Source organism: Anomaloglossus baeobatrachus, chromosome 11, assembly GCF_048569485.1.
Source record: "Anomaloglossus baeobatrachus isolate aAnoBae1 chromosome 11, aAnoBae1.hap1, whole genome shotgun sequence".
Lineage (NCBI taxonomy): Eukaryota > Metazoa > Chordata > Amphibia > Anura > Aromobatidae > Anomaloglossus > Anomaloglossus baeobatrachus.
This window is the reverse complement of record NC_134363.1, coordinates 98,312,387-98,332,487: the sequence shown is the minus strand read 5'-3', so window position 1 is coordinate 98,332,487 and position 20,101 is coordinate 98,312,387. Positions and strand designations below refer to the sequence as shown.

At 48.5% G+C, this 20,101-nt stretch overlaps 1 protein-coding gene across 1 annotated transcript; it reads left to right on the top strand.

Moving 5' to 3' along the window:
• The first annotated feature begins 12,984 nt into the window (after positions 1–12,984).
• LOC142255821 (uncharacterized) lies at positions 12,985–19,576 on the top strand. The gene is made up of 6 exons (XM_075327267.1): positions 12,985–13,072; positions 13,149–13,385; positions 13,485–13,698; positions 13,779–13,935; positions 14,064–14,577; positions 19,544–19,576. The coding sequence occupies exons 2-6, from the start codon at positions 13,281–13,283 to the stop codon at positions 19,574–19,576; spliced, it is 1,023 nt and encodes a 340-aa protein (XP_075183382.1). The 5' UTR covers positions 12,985–13,072; positions 13,149–13,280.
• The last annotated feature ends 525 nt before the right edge of the window (positions 19,577–20,101 follow it).

Sequence of the window (20,101 nt, the reverse complement as noted above, 5' to 3'; positions counted from 1 at the left end):
GTGTTAGCTCCTGTCCCGTGTGTAGGTGACGCAGGGCCGCTGTGGGGCTTGACTGTAATCACGACTCCGGACCCTATGTGGAACTGTGCTCCGGGATCTCATGATGGTCAGAGGGACATGCAATCCCCCTGTCCTGCAGATTCTGGTGATACAACGTGAAGTCTGTTCCACCCTAATGCTCTGAACCCTAAACCGCACCGGTTCCGCTCCTGTACTCTCCTGCTGGAGAACACTCTAACTGTTGTGTAAGCTCCTAACTCCCCCTGGTGGCTCCTCCTCCCCCGGTTCCCTGTCACTAGTGGGTGGCTGCCCCCCATGTTTGGTGACTACCTTAAGACCTGACCCTAGCCCGGTCCCCAATGGGGAGGGCAACCTGGTTGTGTGTATGAGCTTGTGTTGTGGAACTGGTACCGACCTCCTCTGGATCCAAGATGAGTACTGCATCTTAAGTGAGGTGCAGTACCCTGTGGTAACTGAAGCCAAAGGGGCGCCACATATCCATCTATCTATCTATCTAGCCATATACAGTATCTATGATTCTATCTATCTATCTGCTGAAAGAGCCTTAAAGTGAACCTGTCAACAGGTTTTTGCTCCCCCATGTGAGAGCAGCATAATGTAGAGACAGATACCCTGATTCCAGCGATGTGTCACTTACTTCGCTGTTTGCTTTCATTGTGTTAAAATCAATGTTTTCTCTGCTGCAGATCTAGCAATTATACAGACCTCATGAATATTAACCAAAACAAAGGACCAAAGATCCATATCTGTCTAAACTTTAAGCAGCGCAGATCCCACCATATTACTCATATATAGAACCAAAAAAGGTGTTTCTGCAAGTAAGAATTTATCAATAATTCATACAATATCCATCATGATTAGAAAAAGTATCAAATTTTATTCAATCATATTTGGAATACAATATTATTTTATTTTATTAAATGCTGGTGTACACAGAGTTTAAAAGAAACCCTACCCCATAAAACCATACAAAGAAAAAACTGGTGCGTTGTGGAACAGCCATAGTATCAATAATTCATATATCATACATACATATAGGTTCCTGGGTGTAGATGAGCAAGGGCGCATCCAATGATTGCCCACAGCTATAATAGAGTGCCACTATAGCTCAAAAAGTTGAGTCCTAAACCTGCAGTTTGCATTTCATATTGCGGCCAAATCTATAATCCATAACCATATGGGTGGAAGCAATAGTAGGATTAAGCTATTTTCCAGTTGACAAAATGATACATTAATTAAGGGAAACAGGTCACAGTGTTCAAATGCAATATATATATAGCCCAGTCCAAAAGCAAGAGCACAAAGCTTCCTGTTAAGGGTAAAGATGTTTCCCAAATGTTAATAAAATTGCATTATTGCAGAGAGTAAATCCCAACATTCAGAGACATTTTGTCAACCTGGTATTAGCCTTATATCCGAGGCAAAACACCTCCATTAAGGTTGAAATAATTCAGAGGGCCATAGTTATTGTACCCAGATGGCGGACCACAACGCCCAGCACCTCAATGAAATAACTGGTGCGTTATAGAACAGCCATAGTATTAATAATTCACATATCATATATATATATAGATTCCTGGGTATAGATGAACAAGGACACACCCAATGATTATCCGCAAAGCCTTATATCAAGGGCAAACCACCTCCATTAAGATTAGAGTAATTCAAGGAGCCATAATTTGTATACCCAGATGGCGGACCACAACGCCCAGCACCTCGACGCGCGTTTCGCCTCTCGCTTCGTCAGGAGGTGCTGGGGTAGCTGTGGGGTCACTCATATATAGTAAGAGCCCACCTGGTGTCTGATTTTCGGCGCGCGCCGCACAGCGGAGGTCGCATCATCCACTTCCGCCGGCGTCCCGGAAGACGTCCTGCGCATGCGCAAGGAACATCCCACAATTGGGCGCCGGCAGAAGGGGCAAGGCAGACTCCGATATGCAGAGCGCGCTCTGACATCAGTGTGGCCGAGTGGCCATATTAGAAGAGGGCATAAGTGCTGGCAACATTCAGAATCCATATGTATGTTATAGCTTTCAGGACGGTGATTTTAGTAAGTAAGATTATATACCAAACAAGCTAATAGCATATGGGAAAGAGCACCTTTAAAAGGTGTAAGTAATTCACTATGGATTATTAAGATAAAACAGTCAGACATGTTTATGGAAATCTGACATCTAGTGGACAAACCCCTATACAACATTGGGATATACCCAGTGATAGACGAAAAGGGGCATAATGCACAAATAAGAGATCTCATATAATGACAAATATTCATTCTGACAAAAAATCTCCCCCCATATTACTATATATAGATACATTCACAAAATCGAACATGGACATTAATTACAAAAGGGTAATAGTTCTTGCTTCCAGATGTCCATTTCCTCAAGGTATGACTCTCATAATCCAGGGAAACCTTCCCATGCTAATATTACTTCATCCCGTCCCTATGCAACATACATATAAAGCGTTCTACATAGAAAAAAAGAGAAAACAAGAGACAATACAAGAAAAAATAATTAGAGTGACCACAGAAATTATATAAAAGGCGAGATACAAGGTGGCAACAATCCGGCAGCGATACAAGATCAACAATCAGTGCCAAATCAAAAATACATGTATATGTATATATATAGTCAAATCAAGGAGACCATATGATGAGGACAAGGGCAGCACAGCAGGGGATGAGGGCAGGGGGACCACTTAATGGGGTGAGAGCCACCGGGGGAGAGATCTTATAAGAAAGGCTTAAAAGAGATGGAATCATTTAACCCCCTTGGCTTCTCCGTCTCCAAAACTGTGATCCACCTGACCTCCCTCTGCGCCAAAACTCTCTTGGGATCACCCCCCCTCGGACTCAAATATATTCTATCAATCCCACGAAACTTAAGAAGACGCCAGTTGCAATTATGGCTCTCCTTGAAATGCTTCGGGATGTTCTTCAATAGCTCAAGTTCCTCAGGTTTCACCACTCCAGCAGCCCTCTTTATATCCCTGATGTGCTCCAGGATCCTTACTCTTAACTCACGGGAGGTGAGCCCCACATAAATAAGTCCACATGGGCATTTTGCCCAGTAGACCACATACGTCGTCTTACAGTTGATGTTGTGAACGATTTTAAACTCTTTATTATTCGCAGAATTATGAAAGGTAAAAGTCCTTTCCATTTGTGAGCAAGCCCCACAATCTCCACAACTGAAAGAGCCCCATCTAGGACCCCTAGTCCTCTCCAAAAAGTTAGAGGGTGGTGGTATATAGTGACTCCTCACTATCATATCCCCCAACGTTCTGGATCTTCGAGGGGTGATCAATGGTCTATCTGATAAGACGGATTTCAAGTCTTTATCCGATAATAGAATGGGCCAATACCTCTCTACTACTTCTTTCATTTTGCGCCATTGAGAGTGATAAGGTGTAATTAGCCTCACTTGATCATCTACTTTTTTCTTTTTTGTTGGAATCAAGAGGTCGTCCCTAGGGGTTGCTCTGGCCCTGTTATATCCCTGTTCGATTGCCCTATCAGTATAGTGCCTGTTCTTAACCCCTTAACGACCTTGGACGTACTGAGTACGTCATGGTGACATGGTGCTAAACGACCCATGACGTACTCAGTACGTCCTGGCGAAATCGCGGTCCCGGAGCCCCGGGGAGTGAAATTTATTTACTTAAACGGTGGATTCGGGAAGGAGGGGACCTCTGCCTGACGTCAGGAGGGGTGGTGCCTCCTCCCCGAACCTACAGAGGCTGTGATTGGCTGACGAACGCCGCTCAGCCAATTACAGCCACTGTAATGTTCCAGCCATTGAAAATGGCTGGAACATTGAAATCTAGCCCTGATCAGTGCTGCTGTAGCACTGGCCATTGGCTGGAGCTGGGTGATTGATGCTTCACCCGCCCCCAGCTCTGATTGGAGAGACTGGTCTTGTGACCGCTCTCTCCAATCAATGTGGATCTGCGGCCTGTGATCGTCCCTAGAAGCCGAGGAGAGCGGTAAGTTGTTGTCCCCGCCGCCCGCCCCTGTCCCCGATCGCCCCGCTGCTCGCCCCTGTCCCCGATCGCCCCGCCGCTGCTCCCGCTTCACCGCTGTCCCCGCCGCTGCTCCCGCTTCACCGCCGCTGTCTCCGATCGCCCCGCCGCTGCTCCCGCTTCACCGCTGCTGTCTCCGATCGCCCCGCCGCTGCTGCCGCTTCACCGCCGTCCCCGCCGCCATGCTCCCGATGCACCGCTGTCCCCGCCGCCATGCTCCCGCTGCACCGCTGTCCCCGCCGCCGCTCCCGATCCACCGCCGTCCCCGCCGCCATGCTCCCGCTGCACCGCTGTCTCCGCCGCCATGCTCCCGCTCCACCGCTCCCGATCCACCGCCATCCCCGCCGCCATGCTCCCGCTGTCTCCGCCGCCATGCTCCCGCTGCACCGCTGTCCCCGCCGCCGCTCCCGATCCACCGCCGTCCCCGCCGCCATGCTCCCGCTGCACCGCTGTCTCCGCCGCCATGCTCCCGCTCCACCGCTGTCCCCGCCGCCGCTCCCGATCCACCGCCGTCCCCGCCGCCCTGCTCCCGCTGCACCGCTGTCTCCGCCGCCATGCTCCCGCTGCACCGCTGTCCCCGCCGCCGCTCCCGATCCACCGCCGTCCCCGCCGCCATGCTCCCGCTGCACCGCTGTCTCCGCCGCCATGCTCCCGCTGCACCGCTGTCCCCGCCGCCGCTCCCGATCCACCGCCGTCCCCGCCGCCATGCTCCCGCTGCACCGCTGTCTCCGCCGCCATGCTCCCGCTCCACCGCTGTCCCCGCCGCCGCTCCCGATCCACCGCCGTCCCCGCCGCCATGCTCCCGCTGCACCGCTGTCTCCGCCGCCATGCTCCCGCTGCACCGCTGTCCCCGCCGCCGCTCCCGATCCACCGCCGTCCCCGCCGCCATGCTCCCGCTGCACCGCTGTCTCCGCCGCCATGCTCCCGCTCCACCGCTGTCCCCGCCGCCGCTCCCGATCCACCGACGTCCCCGCCGCCATGCTCCCGCTGCACCGCCGTCCCCGCCGCCATGCTCCCGCTCCACCGCTGTCCCCGCCGCCGCTCCCGATCCACCGCCGTCCCTGCCGCCATGCTCCCGCTCCACCGCTGTCCCCGCCGCCGCTCCCGATCCACCGCCGTCCCCGCCGCCATGCTCGCCACTGTCCCCGCCGCCGTCGCACCCACCTTTTTCAGCCGCTGCTGCCCCCGATCGGCGGCGGCCGCCGCCGCCTCCGTCATCGGCTGCCCCTTCTCCATCGCCACACCACCTATCCCTCCATGTGCTGCAAGCCACCCTCCCCCCACGTGGGGGGAGGGTGGCTGGCTTGCAGCACATGTGGGGGGAGGGTGGCTGGCTTGCAGCACATGTGGGGGGAGGGTGGCTGGCTTGCAGCACATGTGGGGGGAGGGTGGCTGGCTTGCAGCACATGTGCTGCAAGCCACCCTCCCCCTACATGTGCTGCAAGCCAGCCACCCTCCCCCTACATGTGCTGCAAGCCCCCCTCCCTCCCCCTACATGTGCTGCAAGCCCCCCTCCCTCCCCCTACATGTGCTGCAAGCCCCCCTCCCTTCCCCTACATGTGCTGCAAGCCCCCCTCCCTCTCCCTACATGTGCTGCAAGCCCCCCTCCCTCCCCCTACATGTGCTGTAAGCCCCCCTCCCTTCCCCTACATGTGCCATCTCTCTCTCGCATCAGACTCTGCCCCCCTCCCCGATCTGCTGCCTGCTCTCTCCCATTTTCCATCTACTGCCCCCTCTCACCCTCCTCGATCTGTTGCCTCCTTCATCTGCTGCCTCTTCTGTCTGCTGTGATCCTGCTGCCTAGATCCATCCTGTAAGGTAGGTATCCCCATCTCACCCCCCCCATCCTCTGCCGCTCCTCCATCCGCTGCGCCATTTCCCATCATCCATCCGCTGCGCCCTTTCCCATCCTCTGCCGCTCCTCCATCCGCTGCGCCATTTCCCATCCATCCGCTGCGCCATTTCCCATCATCCATCCGCTGCGCCCTTTCCCATCCTCTGCCGCTCCTCCATCCGCTGCGCCCTTTCCCATCTTCCATCCGCTGCGCCCTTTCTCATCTGCCACCCCGCCCTCTCGCATCGCATTATCCAGCGCAGTTGCTCGCTTCCAGACCGCAGTGGATGATGCGATGCGAGACTCGTGCATTGCTCTCACGTTTGGCACTGGTCTTAGTGGCAGGCGCTCTTTTTTTTTTTTTTTTTTTTACTGATGTCTGTATTTTTTATTTCGCCAAACTAATTTTTTTTGTATGGGGGGGGGTCTAGTTTCCAAAATGGGATCACATGTGGGGGAGCTCCATTGTTTAGGCACCTCAGGGGGGGCTCCAAATGAAACATGGCGTCTGCTAATAATTCCAATCAATTTTACTGTGAAATGGCGCTCCTTCTCTTCTGAGCCCCGCCGTACGCCCAAACAATTGATTTCCACCACATATGAGGTATCGTCGTACTCAGGAGAAATTGCACAATACATTTTATGGTGCATTTTTTTCTGATACCCTTGTGGAAAAAAAAGCTACCTGTTTGAAAAAACAATTTTGTGGTAAAAAAAAGAATAAAATATTTTCACGGCTGAACATTACAAACGTTTGTGAAGCCTCCAGGGGTTCAAAGTGCTCACTAAACAGCTAGATAAATTCCATGAGGGGTCTAGTTTCCAAAATGGGGTCAATTGTGGGGGAGCTCCATTGTTTAGGCACTTCAGGGGGGGTCTCCAAATGAAACATGGCGTCCGCTAATAATTCCAACCAATTTTGCTGTGAAATGGCGCTCCTTGCCTTCCGAGTCCTGCCGTGCGCCCAAACATTTGATTTCCACCACATATGGGGTATCTGCGTACTCAGGAGAAAATGCACCATAAATTTTATGGTGCATTTTTTCCTGATACCCTTGTGATAAAAAAAGCTACCTGGTTGAAGCAACAGTTTTGTGGTAAAAAATTTTTTTTTTCTTTTCACGGCTCAACGTTATAAACTTCTGTGAAGCCCCCAGGGGTTCAAAGTGCACATCAAACATCTAGAAAAAATATTTGAGGGCTCTAGTTTCCAAAATGGGGTCATTTGTGGGGGAGCTCCATTGTTTAGGCACCTCAGGGGGTCTTCAAACCCGACATGGCGTCCGCTAATGAGTGCAGCTAATTTTGCACTCAAAAATTCAAATGGCGCTCCTTGCCTTCCGAGTCCTGCTGTGTGCCCAAACATTTGATTACCACCACATATGGGGTATCTGCGTACTCAGGAGAAAATGCACGATACATTTTATGATGCATTTTTCCTGATACCCTTGTGAAAATACTAATTTTTATGGCTAAAGTAACATTTTTGTGTTAAAAAAGTAAAATTTTCATTTTTTCGTCTACATTGCTTTGGTTGCTGTGAAGCTCCTAAAGGGTTAATAAACTTCTTGGATGTGGTTTTGAGCAGAGTGAGGGGTGCAGATTTTAGAATTGGGTCACTTTTGGGTATTTTCTGTCGCCTAGGTTTCTCAAATCACTCCAAATGTGATGTGGTACCTAAACAATTTTTTTTTGTAAATTTTGTTGGAAAAATGAGAAATTGGTGATGAACTTTGAACCCTTCTAACTTCCTAACGGAAATTTTTTTTTTTCAAAAATTGCGCTGGTGTAAAGTAGACATGTGGGAAATGTTATTTAGTAACTTTTTTGTGTGACATATCTCTCAGATTTATGGGCATAAAATTTCAAATTTTGAAAATTGCAAAATTTTCAAAATTTTCGCTAAATTTCCGAAATTTTCACAAACGCAAAACATATCGGCCTAAATTTACCACTGACATGAAGTACAATATGTCACGAAAAAACAATCTCAGAATCGCCAGGATCCGTTGAAGTGTTCCAGAGTTATAACCTGTCAAAGTGACACTGGTCAAAATTGCAAAAAATGGCCGGGTCTTTAAGGTGAAAACAGGCTGGGGGCTGAAGGGGTTAAAGCGTTTTTTCAATTCTAGGGCTTGCCCCTCAAACAGGTCAACATTTGAGCATATCCATCGAGCCCTAAGGAACTGACCTGTTGGGATTGAGTTGATGACTTGTGGCGGGTGAGATGACTTGGCACTCAGGAGAGAGTTCACAGCTGAAGCGTGTGGGCAACTGCAATCAAAAAGCTGAATCAGCTGCTGTGGTTCCAGCCGTGATGGGCCCCAGCCGATCCCGGATCCTTTGGAGGTTAGAACCGGTACGGTGGTCGATGGGCCCTTCCTTGTTGTGCCTTTAAAGATGGATCCCCGTGGCCTGAAGCTGCTTGGGGACTCCGGTTTGTGTAGTGTTAGCTCCTGTCCCGTGTGTAGGTGACGCAGGGCCGCTGTGGGGCTTGACTGTAATCACGACTCCGGACCCTATGTGGAACTGTGCTCCGGGATCTCATGATGGTCAGAGGGACATGCAATCCCCCTGTCCTGCAGATTCTGGTGATACAACATGAAGTCTGTTCCACCCTAATGCTCTGAACCCTGAACCGCACCGGTTCCGCTCCTGTACTCTCCTGCTGGAGAACACTCTAACTGTTGTGTAAGCTCCTAACTCCCCCTGGTGGCTCCTCCTCCCCCGGTTCCCTGTCACTAGTGGGTGGCTGCCCCCCATGTTTGGTGACTACCTTAAGACCTGACCCTAGCCCGGTATCCCAATGGGGAGGGCAACCTGGTGGTGTGTATGAGCTTGTGTTGTGGAACTGGTACCGACCTCCTCTGGATCCAAGATGAGTACTGCATCTTAAGTGAGGTGCAGTACCCTGTGGTAACTGAAGCCAAAGGGGCGCCACATATCCATCTATCTATCTATCTAGCCATATACAGTATCTATGATTCTATCTATCTATCTGCTGAAAGAGCCTTAAAGTGAACCTGTCAACAGGTTTTTGCTCCCCCATGTGAGAGCAGCATAATGTAGAGACAGATACCCTGATTCCAGCGATGTGTCACTTACTTCGCTGTTTGCTTTCATTGTGTTAAAATCAATGTTTTCTCTGCTGCAGATCTAGCAATTATACAGACCTCATGAATATGCTGGACTACCTGCAGCACATCAAGTAGCCTTGTAATGATAATCTCCAGCTGATTAACCAGTGATGTTATCAAAACTACACTAAGCAGCCCAATAAGTGACAATCGCTGGAATCAGGATCTCTTCCCCTATGTTATGCTGCGCTCAGATTAGGTGTTAAAAACCTGGTGACAGATTCCCTTTGAAGGGGTTATTAGGTCTAAATCCACAAGTCTGCATTATCACAATTTGGTTTCAATTAGTTTAAAAACTGTATGTGACACATTCACTTAAAGAAAAAAAAATAGATATACCAAAAATAAATATATACCAAAGAAGTTAAGGCCACGTTACACGCTGCGATATCATGACCGATATCGCTAGCGTGGGTACCCGCCCCCATCGGTTGTGCAACATGGGCAAATCGCTGCCCGTGGCGCACAACATCGCCCAGACCCATCACACTACTTACCTGCCCTGCGACATCGCTGTGACCGGCAAACCGCCTCCTTTCTAAGGGGGCGGTTCGTTCAGCATCACAGCGACGTCACAGCTGCGTCACTGAACTGCCGCCCAATAGAAGCGAAGGGGCGGAGATGAGCGGGACGAACATCCCGCCCACCTTCTTCCTTCCGCATTGCGGGCGGGAGGCAGGTAAGGAGAGGTTCCTCGTTCCTGCAGTGTCACACGTACCGATGTGTGCTGCCGCAGGAACGAGGAACAACTTCGTTACTGCTGCAGCAATGATAATTGAGAATGGACCCCCATGTCACCGATGAGCGAGTTTGCACGTTTTTGCAATGATACAAAATCGCTCAAAGGTGTCACACGCAACGGCATTGCTAAAGCAATCGGATGTGCGTCACAAATTCTGTGACCCCAACGAGATCGCTTGAGCGATGTCGAAGCGTGTAAAGCGGCCTTAAGATTTTAAAAAAAAAAGTTAGAGTAGGACCCTGCCAAAAGAGTCTATCTTGTTGTGGTGGCAGGCTTAAACAAATCTTTTGGCCAAAACAAAATCTGATGGCTGCGTGTGTGATACGGTGTTCAATGTAAAGGGTTAATGTGTCATTGGTGAGGTTGTAGTGCAGATGTGAAGTTTTTCCAAGAGTGGCGGTAGGACTGTGGAAGATTCGCAGGGTGGAGGCGGAGCTGGGGCAGAGGCAGTGCTTGGGCGGAAGCAGATCTGGGGTGGAGCCTCAAGGGGGCCCCGAACTTTTGACCGTATGGGACCCTGAAATTCCTAGTGGCAGCCCTGCCTGGAGCTAAGCTACCCAAATCTAGACTGTATAATTTATCGGGGCCTGAGAGACTGGCTATGAAGGAATTTATTGCCGAAAGCCTAGAGAAGGGACATATTAGACCTTCATCTTCGGCAGTGGAAAGATGGAGGCCTTCGTCTTTGTTTGGACTTCTGGGAACTGAATATTATCACAGTCTGTGACCCGTACCCTCTTCCTCTGATTCCTATCTATTTAGCCAGGTGGTGGGAGTTAAGTGGTTCTCCAAGTTGGACTTGAGAGGGGCGTACAACTTGGTTAGGATCAAGGAGGGGGACAAATGGAAAACCACTTTCAATACCCCCGACGGCCATTTTGAGAGTCTGGTTATGCCATTTGGTCTCACCAATGCCCCTTGCCCCTGCGGTGTTTCAGCACTTTATTAATGACATTTTTTATCATCTGGTGGGTAGATTTGTGGTGGTCTACCTTGATGACATTTTGATTTATTCACCTGATATAGCAACTCATGAGGGTCATGTCCGACAGGTGCTTCAAATTTTACGGGAGAATAACTTGTACGCCAAACTTGAAAAATGTGTATTTGCTGTGTAGGAGGTGCAGTTTCTGGGGTATGTCTTATATCCCACTGGTTTTCAGATGGATCCCGGGAAGGTCAAGGCACTGCTGGCCTGGGATCGTCCCAGTGGGGTTTACGAATTTTTATCATAAATTCATCAAGAATTACTCTGAAATCGTTAAACCTCTTACCGATCTAACAAAAAAGGTGCTGATTATTCCACATGGTCTGATTCTGCTCAGCAAGAAGTAACAAGGCACTCCCAAAGTGTGATGAAAAATTGTATTTATTGTGCTTGAAGAACGTTTTCGGTCCAAACTGGACCTTCCTCAGTAGCACAAATGTGAGGAGTGATGTGGCATGGACTGCGGGCGCGAAATCCACCGCTGCATGGGGGCTGCTCAGCAGGCTTTCTCTTCTTTGAAGAGGTGCTTTGTTACTGCTCCAATACTTTACTAACCTGACGTTTCACAGCCTTTAGTTGTGGAGGTCCATACATCAGAGGTAGGGGTTGAGGCAGTTTTGTCGCAGGGGCCGTCGCCTGGTGAATGGTGTCTGTGTGCATTTTTCTCTAAGGCCGGCTTCACACTTGGGTTTAACTCGCACGAGCGCAATGCGAGTAATACTCGCATTGCACTCGGAACAATGTTAATCAATGAGGCAGCTCCCATCTGCTATTTTTTTCTCAGTCCAAATTGGACTGAGAAAAAAATCGCAGCATGCTGCGTTTTGGTGAGTTTCTCACACGAGTCTCTTCAATGCAAGCCTATAGTGCATGAAAAAAAAAAAAGGATGTCACACGGACGGCACATACACCATCCTAGTGACACGCATTTTTCTTAATACGTTTCACGCATGTAGCAGAGAACACTGTAAATGCTTCTGTGCATAAGAGTACATGAATAGCAGCTGCTGAGGGTAAAAACTAATTGCACACTGACAGCATACTGACAGCACACTGATGAAAAGTGAACTAAGATCGTCCGACTTTCTAGCATGAGAATCAGACCGATTTTACACTCGTAAGTGTGATTCCAGCCTAAGGCTACTTTCACACATCAGTTTTTTGCCATCAGGTACAATCCGGAAAAAAAAGGATAAAACGGATCCGGTATCGCATCCGGTTTATCCCCATAGACTTGCATTGTAACCGGATTGTACCTGATGGCTTTGCGGTGCATCCGGTTTTTTCCGGATGCGGCAAAATAATTAAATGCGGCGGCCGGATAGAACGTATCATGTAACGTTTTTTTGCCCCTTAAAAAAACCGCATTCTGCCGGATCCGGTACAATGCGGCATTGTATAGAATGGTTGTCTATGCATGCCGGATCCGGCGCAATGCGGTTTAAACCGGATGCGGTGACCGCATCCGGTTTGGTAAACAGAGCATGCGCAAATTTTTTTTTTTCATCATCACAAAACTTATAAAAGGATCCAGCACATTCTACACACCTCCTGCCGTTGGTTCCTGACTTCAACTTCTGCTGTCCTCCAGTCCAGTGCTCCAGGGAAGAGGTAATGTCCACAGTACTGTCCACAGATAACTGTTGTGAGCTGCGTACATGTACTTAGACATTTTTTTTTCTTTTTTTACAGGTGCAGTGTTGCGGTCACATTTTGGGCCTGCCAGTTGCTGGGTACGTTCGCTTCAGTGCCAGTCAGAATTTCTTTGGAGGAGAGTGTTCCTGAGGTAATGTCCACAGTACTGTCCACAGATCACTGTTGTGAGCTGCGTACATGTACTTAGACATTTTTTTTTCTTTTTTTACAGGTGCAGTGTTGCGGTCACATTTTGGGCCTGCCAGTTGCTGGGTACGTTCGCTTCAGTGCCAGTCAGAATTTCTTTGGAGGAGAGTGTTCCTGAGGTAATGTCCACAGTACTGTCCACAGATCACTGTTGTGAGCTGCGTACATGTACTTAGACATTTTTTTTTCTTTTTTTACAGGTGCAGTGTTGCGGTCACATTTTGGGCCTGCCAGTTGCTGGGTACGTTCGCTTCAGTGCCAGTCAGAATTTCTTTGGAGGAGAGTGTTCCTGAGGTAATGTCCACAGTACTGTCCACAGATCACTGTTGTGAGCTGCGTACATGTACTTAGACATTTTTTTTTCTTTTTTTACAGGTGCAGTGTTGCGGTCATAGTTTGGGCCAGCCAGTTGGTGTGCGAGGCCTGTAATAAAAAAAGATATGTCGTCTTCTGGTAGCCCGCCCTCCGGTTCACAAACTGAGGTATATTTTTTTTTTGGGGTGTTTTTTTTAAAAAAAAAAAAAAAAAAAATTTTTTAAATAAACGACATTTACACAGGTGGCCGAAACATCACAGGAGATGCTGCCAGAAGAGGACGGAAGGGGTGGAGAAATACACGGAGCGGGCGGTCATAGTGTAAGTTTCATACAGGAATTGTTTACCACAGCACACCAAACACATAAGTAAATAATGTTTTTTTTTTTTTCTTCACTAAAGGCTTCAACTTCTAGGGCTCACGATAGAGCTCCCCCAAGACCGTCCCAGGGTCGTCGTCGAGGTGGCGGTGGTCATAGTGTAAGATTTTTTTTTTATTTTTTTTTTTTTTTTTCATGTCAGTGTGAATTTATGTCTAATATTTTTTTTTTTTAATTTCTTTTTTCTTTCTTTGAACAGGCATCACAGCGTGCTCCCGATTCTGACGGTGAGGAGGCCGGATTTATCAACATCGACCTCCTCATCGATGAAGTTAGAGAGAGGGAGCCACTGTGGAACATGGCTGACCGCCGCCACGCTGATTCTATCGTAACCCGTCGACTCTGGGACGAGGTATGCCACGCAGCGATAGAAGGTTGGGGGGAGCTCAATTCTCGTGGCCAGAAGAAAGCGCGTAAGTATTCACAGTTCAGTAGGTTATGCTGCAGGATGTAATGTGTTGTATACTAACCACTTTGTGCTTTCCACTTTCAGGTGACAAACTTCAGAAGCGGTGGCGGTCTATCAGGGATCGCTTCAAAAAGCAGTTGAATCAAGAGATGCAGGCCCCGAGTGGATCCGGAGGACGCAGATCCAAATACCGTTACTTTAGAGCGTTGTCGTTCCTCCGGACAACTATGGTGTGCAGAAGGTAAATATTCCCCACAATATGTACAAAGTATAATATTTTATGTCTGATTTTTTTTGCCTTTTTTTTTAGTCAGTGCCAATGTATAGCAATTAAATTAATTATTGTTTTGTTTTTCCTCTTTTTAACAGCACCGTCTGCAGCACTCGGGAGCCTGCATCGAACCCGACAGGAGCGATCCCTGAACAGTCCGCCACTGGGGAACACAGGCACAGACCCCACCCATCTGAACCTTCCCTTCCATCTACATCTGTCCCATCCACCTGCGCTGGAGCTTCCCGTGAGACTTCATTACCTGAAGCTGCTGGTGACGAGATAGCTTTTCCCCTACCCCACCCCTCTGACACTGCTGCCCTCAGTAGAACACCTTTGGGTTCTGGGCGTCAGCGTCATAGGGGTCAGGAAAAGAGCTATGCGCCCGAGTTCTTGCATCTAAATGCAGCCTTCCAGAACGCCATTCAATTATTAGCCGAACAAAATCGTTCAAGTTTTAGCTTCATAAATGCCAATATGGAAAAAAATACACACGAATTGTGCACGCGTCTGGACAGGCTGCATTTAGATGCAAGTAAATCACCCAATCATTGTTTTTTTCAAGCCGTACTAGAGCGCATGGAAAAGCTATCTCCTGACCAGCAGATGCATGTAATGCAAGCCACACGGCAGGCTCTGGCGCAGGTTTCCTCCCAACCACCTCCACCCACCCCTCCTCCAGCACCTGCCCCCCCTCCAGCCATTGTCCCTACTCCCCCTGCTGCCCAGTACCAGCCTGCTGCCCAGTACCAGCCTGCTGACCAGTACCAGCTTGCAGCCCAGTACCAGCCTGCGGCCCAGTACCAGCTCCCAACCACATCTGCCCCTACACTTCCTACCCACTACCACATCTCGCCTTCCACACCCATCATGACCCCAACTCAAGCCACTAATTCACCCGCCACCTCTTCTGTCTCACAATCCCTCCACTCCACCCCTCAATCCTTACCAAATCCCATCCCATCTCCTGGTTTCCCTCTTGGTTTCTCAACCACACCTTCACCTTCTGTTACTTCCCCACCACCACCACCAACACCACTTTCCACCCTCAATACTCCAACTGTGCGTGTGTTCCCATCTGTCAGCCCCTCCAGTACTATCTCCACCCCAAGCCCAAGATATACAAATTTATAATTTATGTATGTAATAAAAATTAAAGTTTTTTGTTGAAAAGTATTTATTTGTTCTTGTTTTTTTTGGGGGGGAATATTATTTTGCAAGTTAAGTTAATAATAAGGTAATACAAAAACATAACATGTTGTAATTTGACGGTGTAAAAATTACAAATTTTTAAAGCGAGTGAAAGATTAAAATTAACAAGGTTAACAAGATATTTTTTAATTTATTTTTAACTATTTTTATTTGTTATAAAACTAAACAAAAATCTTATACCATTTGATCTTGCCAATCTACTCTACCTTCTGGGGACACAAAATAGTCAGCATATTTGTCACGTATTGTTGAACAGGCAACACTACTCCTAAATCCAGGACTGGTGTAGTCAGTCAAAGAGGTGGATTCCAAACTCTGGTCATCCAAGGACAAAGGTTCCTTTGTTAAAACAAAATTGTGCAGTACCACACATGCTTTCACTATTTCATCAACAGTTTCAATGTTTAAATTAATGGCTGTTAACAACACTCGCCATTTGCTGGTTAGTATCCCAAAGGAGCATTCCACCATTCTTCTGGCTCTGGATAATCGGTAATTATATATTTTTTGTGTTTGCGTCAATCCACGGCTTGCATATGGCTTCAATAGATGTTGGGAGAGTTGAAAGGCTTCGTCGGCCACAAAAACAAAGGGCATTGGGGGCTCACATGTGCCAGGAAGAGGTCTTGCAGGAGGGAAATCAAAAGTATTCCCATAGATTCGCCGCCCCATTGGGGACATTTTAAAGACCTGAGAGTCATTGGATCTCCCATATGCGCCAATGTCCACTGAGATAAATTTGTAGTCCGCATCCGTTATTGCCATTAGGACAATTGAGAAATACTTTTTATAATTGTAGTATTCTGACCCCGAAGCAGCAGGTTTCACAATTCTTATATGTTTGCCGTCCACTGAGCCAAGGCAATTTGGAAACTGACAAATGTTATAGTATTGTTCAGCAATTGCAAGCCATCTGTCCCTGGTGGGCTGGGGGATGAAATCCTCATGGAGGCAATCCCACAAGGCTTGGCAAGTGTCTCTAATGATTCCCGAGATGGTGGAAATTCCTAGTCGAAACTGGTAGTGGAGGGACGAAAGCGACTCTCCAGTTGCAAGGAATCTGTAAAGGAAAGACAATAATTATAAAAAAATAATAGCAAACACATTACAGTTAAAAGTCAATTTACAGGAGGATACAATTAAAAAAAAAAAACTTACCTAAGCGTAACCAGCAAACGCTCCTCGGGTGTTATAGAGTAACGGCAGAAGGTGTCCGTTTTACGTATGTTGTCCGCAACAAGGCCAAGGAGGACGTCAAAATTATTCACTGCCATCCGGACATAGCTTGTGAATTTTTCATGGTTTCCACGGAGCTCCAGGTATAGGGTTGAAAACACCCCACGTGTCAGTCTCTGGGCAGTCAGGGGATGGATCCAAAAGCGTCGATGTCGCTGACGCCTCAGTCGCTGTCGCTCCTTTTCTCTGACGATGATAGCCAAGCGATTTGCCTCAAATATAAAATCTGCAGTGATCTTTGTGTAATTTGCAAGAATAGCATCCATGGTTTCTGATTGTCTCTGTCTTCATTCTGTAATATATGCTTCAAAATACTGTATATATACTATATTTTCCCAATAGCCAATCAGAATACGGAACACGTTAATTGTTTGTTTAGTGTTTAAAAAACGGATCCGCAAAAAAACGGACAGAACGGATGCAAAACGGATGCAAACCGGACCCACCGGATCCGTTTTTTTCCGGATCCGGCCCCGACGGATCCGCTTAAAACCGGATCCGGTGGGTCCGGTTTGCACAACAAAACCGGAAACGTTGGATACGGAAAAAAAAAGGACTGTACCTGAATACAGAAAACTGATGTGTGAAAGTAGCCTAAGAAGCTCTCCGCTGCAGAGAGAAATTCAAAAGTAATAGAGAGCGCCTTGCTATTAAATTGGCGTTTGAGGAGTGGCGTCATTGGTTGGAGGGAGTGGCTCATCCTATTACTGTCATTGCTGATCATAAGAATGTCATATTTAGCACCCGCCAAGCGTCTTAACCCCAGACAGGCCAGATGGTTCTGCTTTTTACTAGGTTTAATTTTACTGTCCCCTACCGTCCTGGGGTTAAGAACGTCAAGACGGACGCTCTATCATGTAGTTTTCCCAGGGGTGGTGATCAGGAGAGTCCCATTCCCATTCTGCAACAGGGGGTGGTTGTTTCGGCTCTTTGTCTAGACTTAGAGACTACTGTTTTTGAGACTCAGGGGGACGCCCCTGCCTCCTGTCCTACAGGGAGACTTTTTGTGCCCTCTGACCTGCGTTACCGACTGATCCAAGCTCATTATGAGTCTGTGCTTACCGGACACCCGGCTAGTAAGACAACCTTGGACCTTGTGTCCCATCATTTTTGGTGGCTGGGGTTGCACAAGGAGGTAGCTGACTTTGTTACTGCTTATGTTGTTTGCGTTCGCCCCAAAGTCCCGCATACTTGTCAGTCAGGGTCTCTTTTGCCGTTGACCATTGCGGATAGGGCATGGACGCACATTTCCATGGATTTTATCACGGATCTTCCTGTGTCGGCTGGTAAAACTGTGGTATTGGTGGTGGTTGACAGGTTTAGCAAGATGGCACATTTTATTGCCTTACCTGCTGTTCCCAACGCAAAGATTCTGGAGCAGGTTTTTGTCAATGAGATCGTGAGACTTCATGGTTTACCTTCTGATGTCTCAGATTGTGGCATTCAGTTTGTCTCCATGTTCTGGAAGGCTTTTTGCACTCGTTTGGGGGTTCAGTTGTCTTATTCCTCCACATTCCATCCTCAGTTTAACGGTCAGACGAGCGCACCAATCAGAACTTTGAGACCTATTTGAGGTGTTTTGTTGCTGAGAACCAGGAGGATTGGGCATCCTTTTTGCCTTTGGCCGAGTTTGCCATTAACAACCGGCGCAATGAGTCCACTGGCCAGTCACCATTTTTTGGTGCAAATGATTTCCATCCTCAATTTAGCACCTTTTGTAGTGGGGGGCATACCTCCCAAAATTGTCCCGGATAGAGCGGGACTGTCACGATTTTTAGTGTTTGTCCCGCTGCCCCAGGCGGGAGGTATGTATCCCGTGGCTCCGCCTACCCACTCTCCCCGCCTCGCTGGTTTTCCCTCCTATCATCCTGACACGTGACGTGACCATTACAGAGCAAGGCGCGCTACCCGAAACTAGTCTCTCTGCTGCTAACGTATGAATAATAAATCTCCCCAGCGCTGAAGGCTCCCCCAGCACCAGAGCCTGTGCTCTTCTAGCTGTTTCTCTGACAGTGTTCTACCTACTGAAGCCTACTTTAGCCCCTAGTATGTGCACAATATTCAACTCACAGTGATGCTGGGGACGTGGATCCAGTCTCAGGGGCCCCCCAACAGCAGTCTCATCAGAAGGTGCGCCTGTCTCCTGGGCCGGGTTAAGGAGATCAAAATCTTCTTCTTGCTTCAGATTCCTCGCTGGTTCCCTGGGATCTGTGAGTCTCTCTCTCGATTCAGAAGAAAACTCCAATCCTCCGAGACACACCGGCTGTGTGTTTCTTCACACGCATAAAAAGGGAAAACAGAAACTCACTTCTCTTCTTACACTCGGGCTGTCCATTAGCACACTTTCTGCAGGGGGAGCAGAACATTCCATTACCCCCAGACACGGGAAGGTTTCTGTCTCTTAAAGTGGCAGCGTGTTTCTTATTGTCCATAGCAGTAACACCCCCCAATATGCCTCCCCACTTAATGATGGTCGTCCTCGGCCATCACAGCTTCGAGCCCACCATGTAATGAAGGAAGGTTCAATGTGCATACAGCACCTGTAGAGGAGACAACAATGGCAGTACAGCAGACCTAGTACACCGTTCAATATATCGGATTGGTGTAACCCCTGCAGTAGACCTCTGAGATCTTCTAAGATCTTGACTATCAGGCCAGGCTTGGCTAGCTTCCGGAGAAACACTTGCTGTGGGAGCCGCAGTGGAGTCTTAGCTGGTCTCTTCTTCCCGTGGCGGTAGTGCCTCATCCATGGGATCTCCATTTCCGGAAGGCTGAGGGTCCCTCCCTGCATCGGGGACTGCCCACCAGTCATCATCGACTTCACACATGGATGACGTAAGTTCAGGGAGTGGGCAGAGACTGCAGGAGATCTTGGCGTAGAAAGAGCTTCAGACCGGCATGGTCGCAACATATTTCTGTGTAGTACTTTAAGGCTGGACGCTCCATTCTCAATTTGCACCTTGTAGACCGGGCCGTCAGCATACACCCGTTCGATTACTCTGTAGGGTTGAACTTCCCATCTTTCGCTCAGTTTACCCTTGGGGCGTTTCTCTCTGACTAACACTCGATCTCCAGGTTGAAGCGGTATCTCTTGAATCGGTTTAGGGCTCATATGTTCTTTCTTCTGTAGCTGTTGACAAACCAACTGACGTATCGTCTGTAATCGTTGTCGATGTTCTTTCACCCATGCAGTGACAGTTCGTTCCATGAAATCTTCTGGCTGCTCCAAATTCAGCTCGATGATTTCTCGCCCAACTCTTCCAAACAGCAGTAGATATGGGGTGTAACCTGTAGTGGAGTGAACTAGGTTATTGTAGGCCCAGACCAGTTCTGCCAGGTAATCCGGCCAACATGCCTTCTTATCTTCCTCTAATGTTCTCAGCATTTGAAGTAGAGTTCGGTTGAAGCGTTCACATGCTCCATTGCCTTGGGGGTGGTAAGGTATAGTCCGAGATCGCTCGATGCCATACATACGACATAATTCCTCCATCACCTTGCCTTGAAAACATGCACCTTGATCGGAATGGATCCGCTTCGGGCATCCATACACCCGGATGAAGTCTTGGCAGATGGCCCGTGCCGCCGACTCAGCAGTCTGATCTCTAGTCGGGGTGACTACAGCGAACTTGGAGAAATGGTCAGTCATAACTAAACAGTATTGTAGTCCCCGCGCGGAGTGTCCTACGAG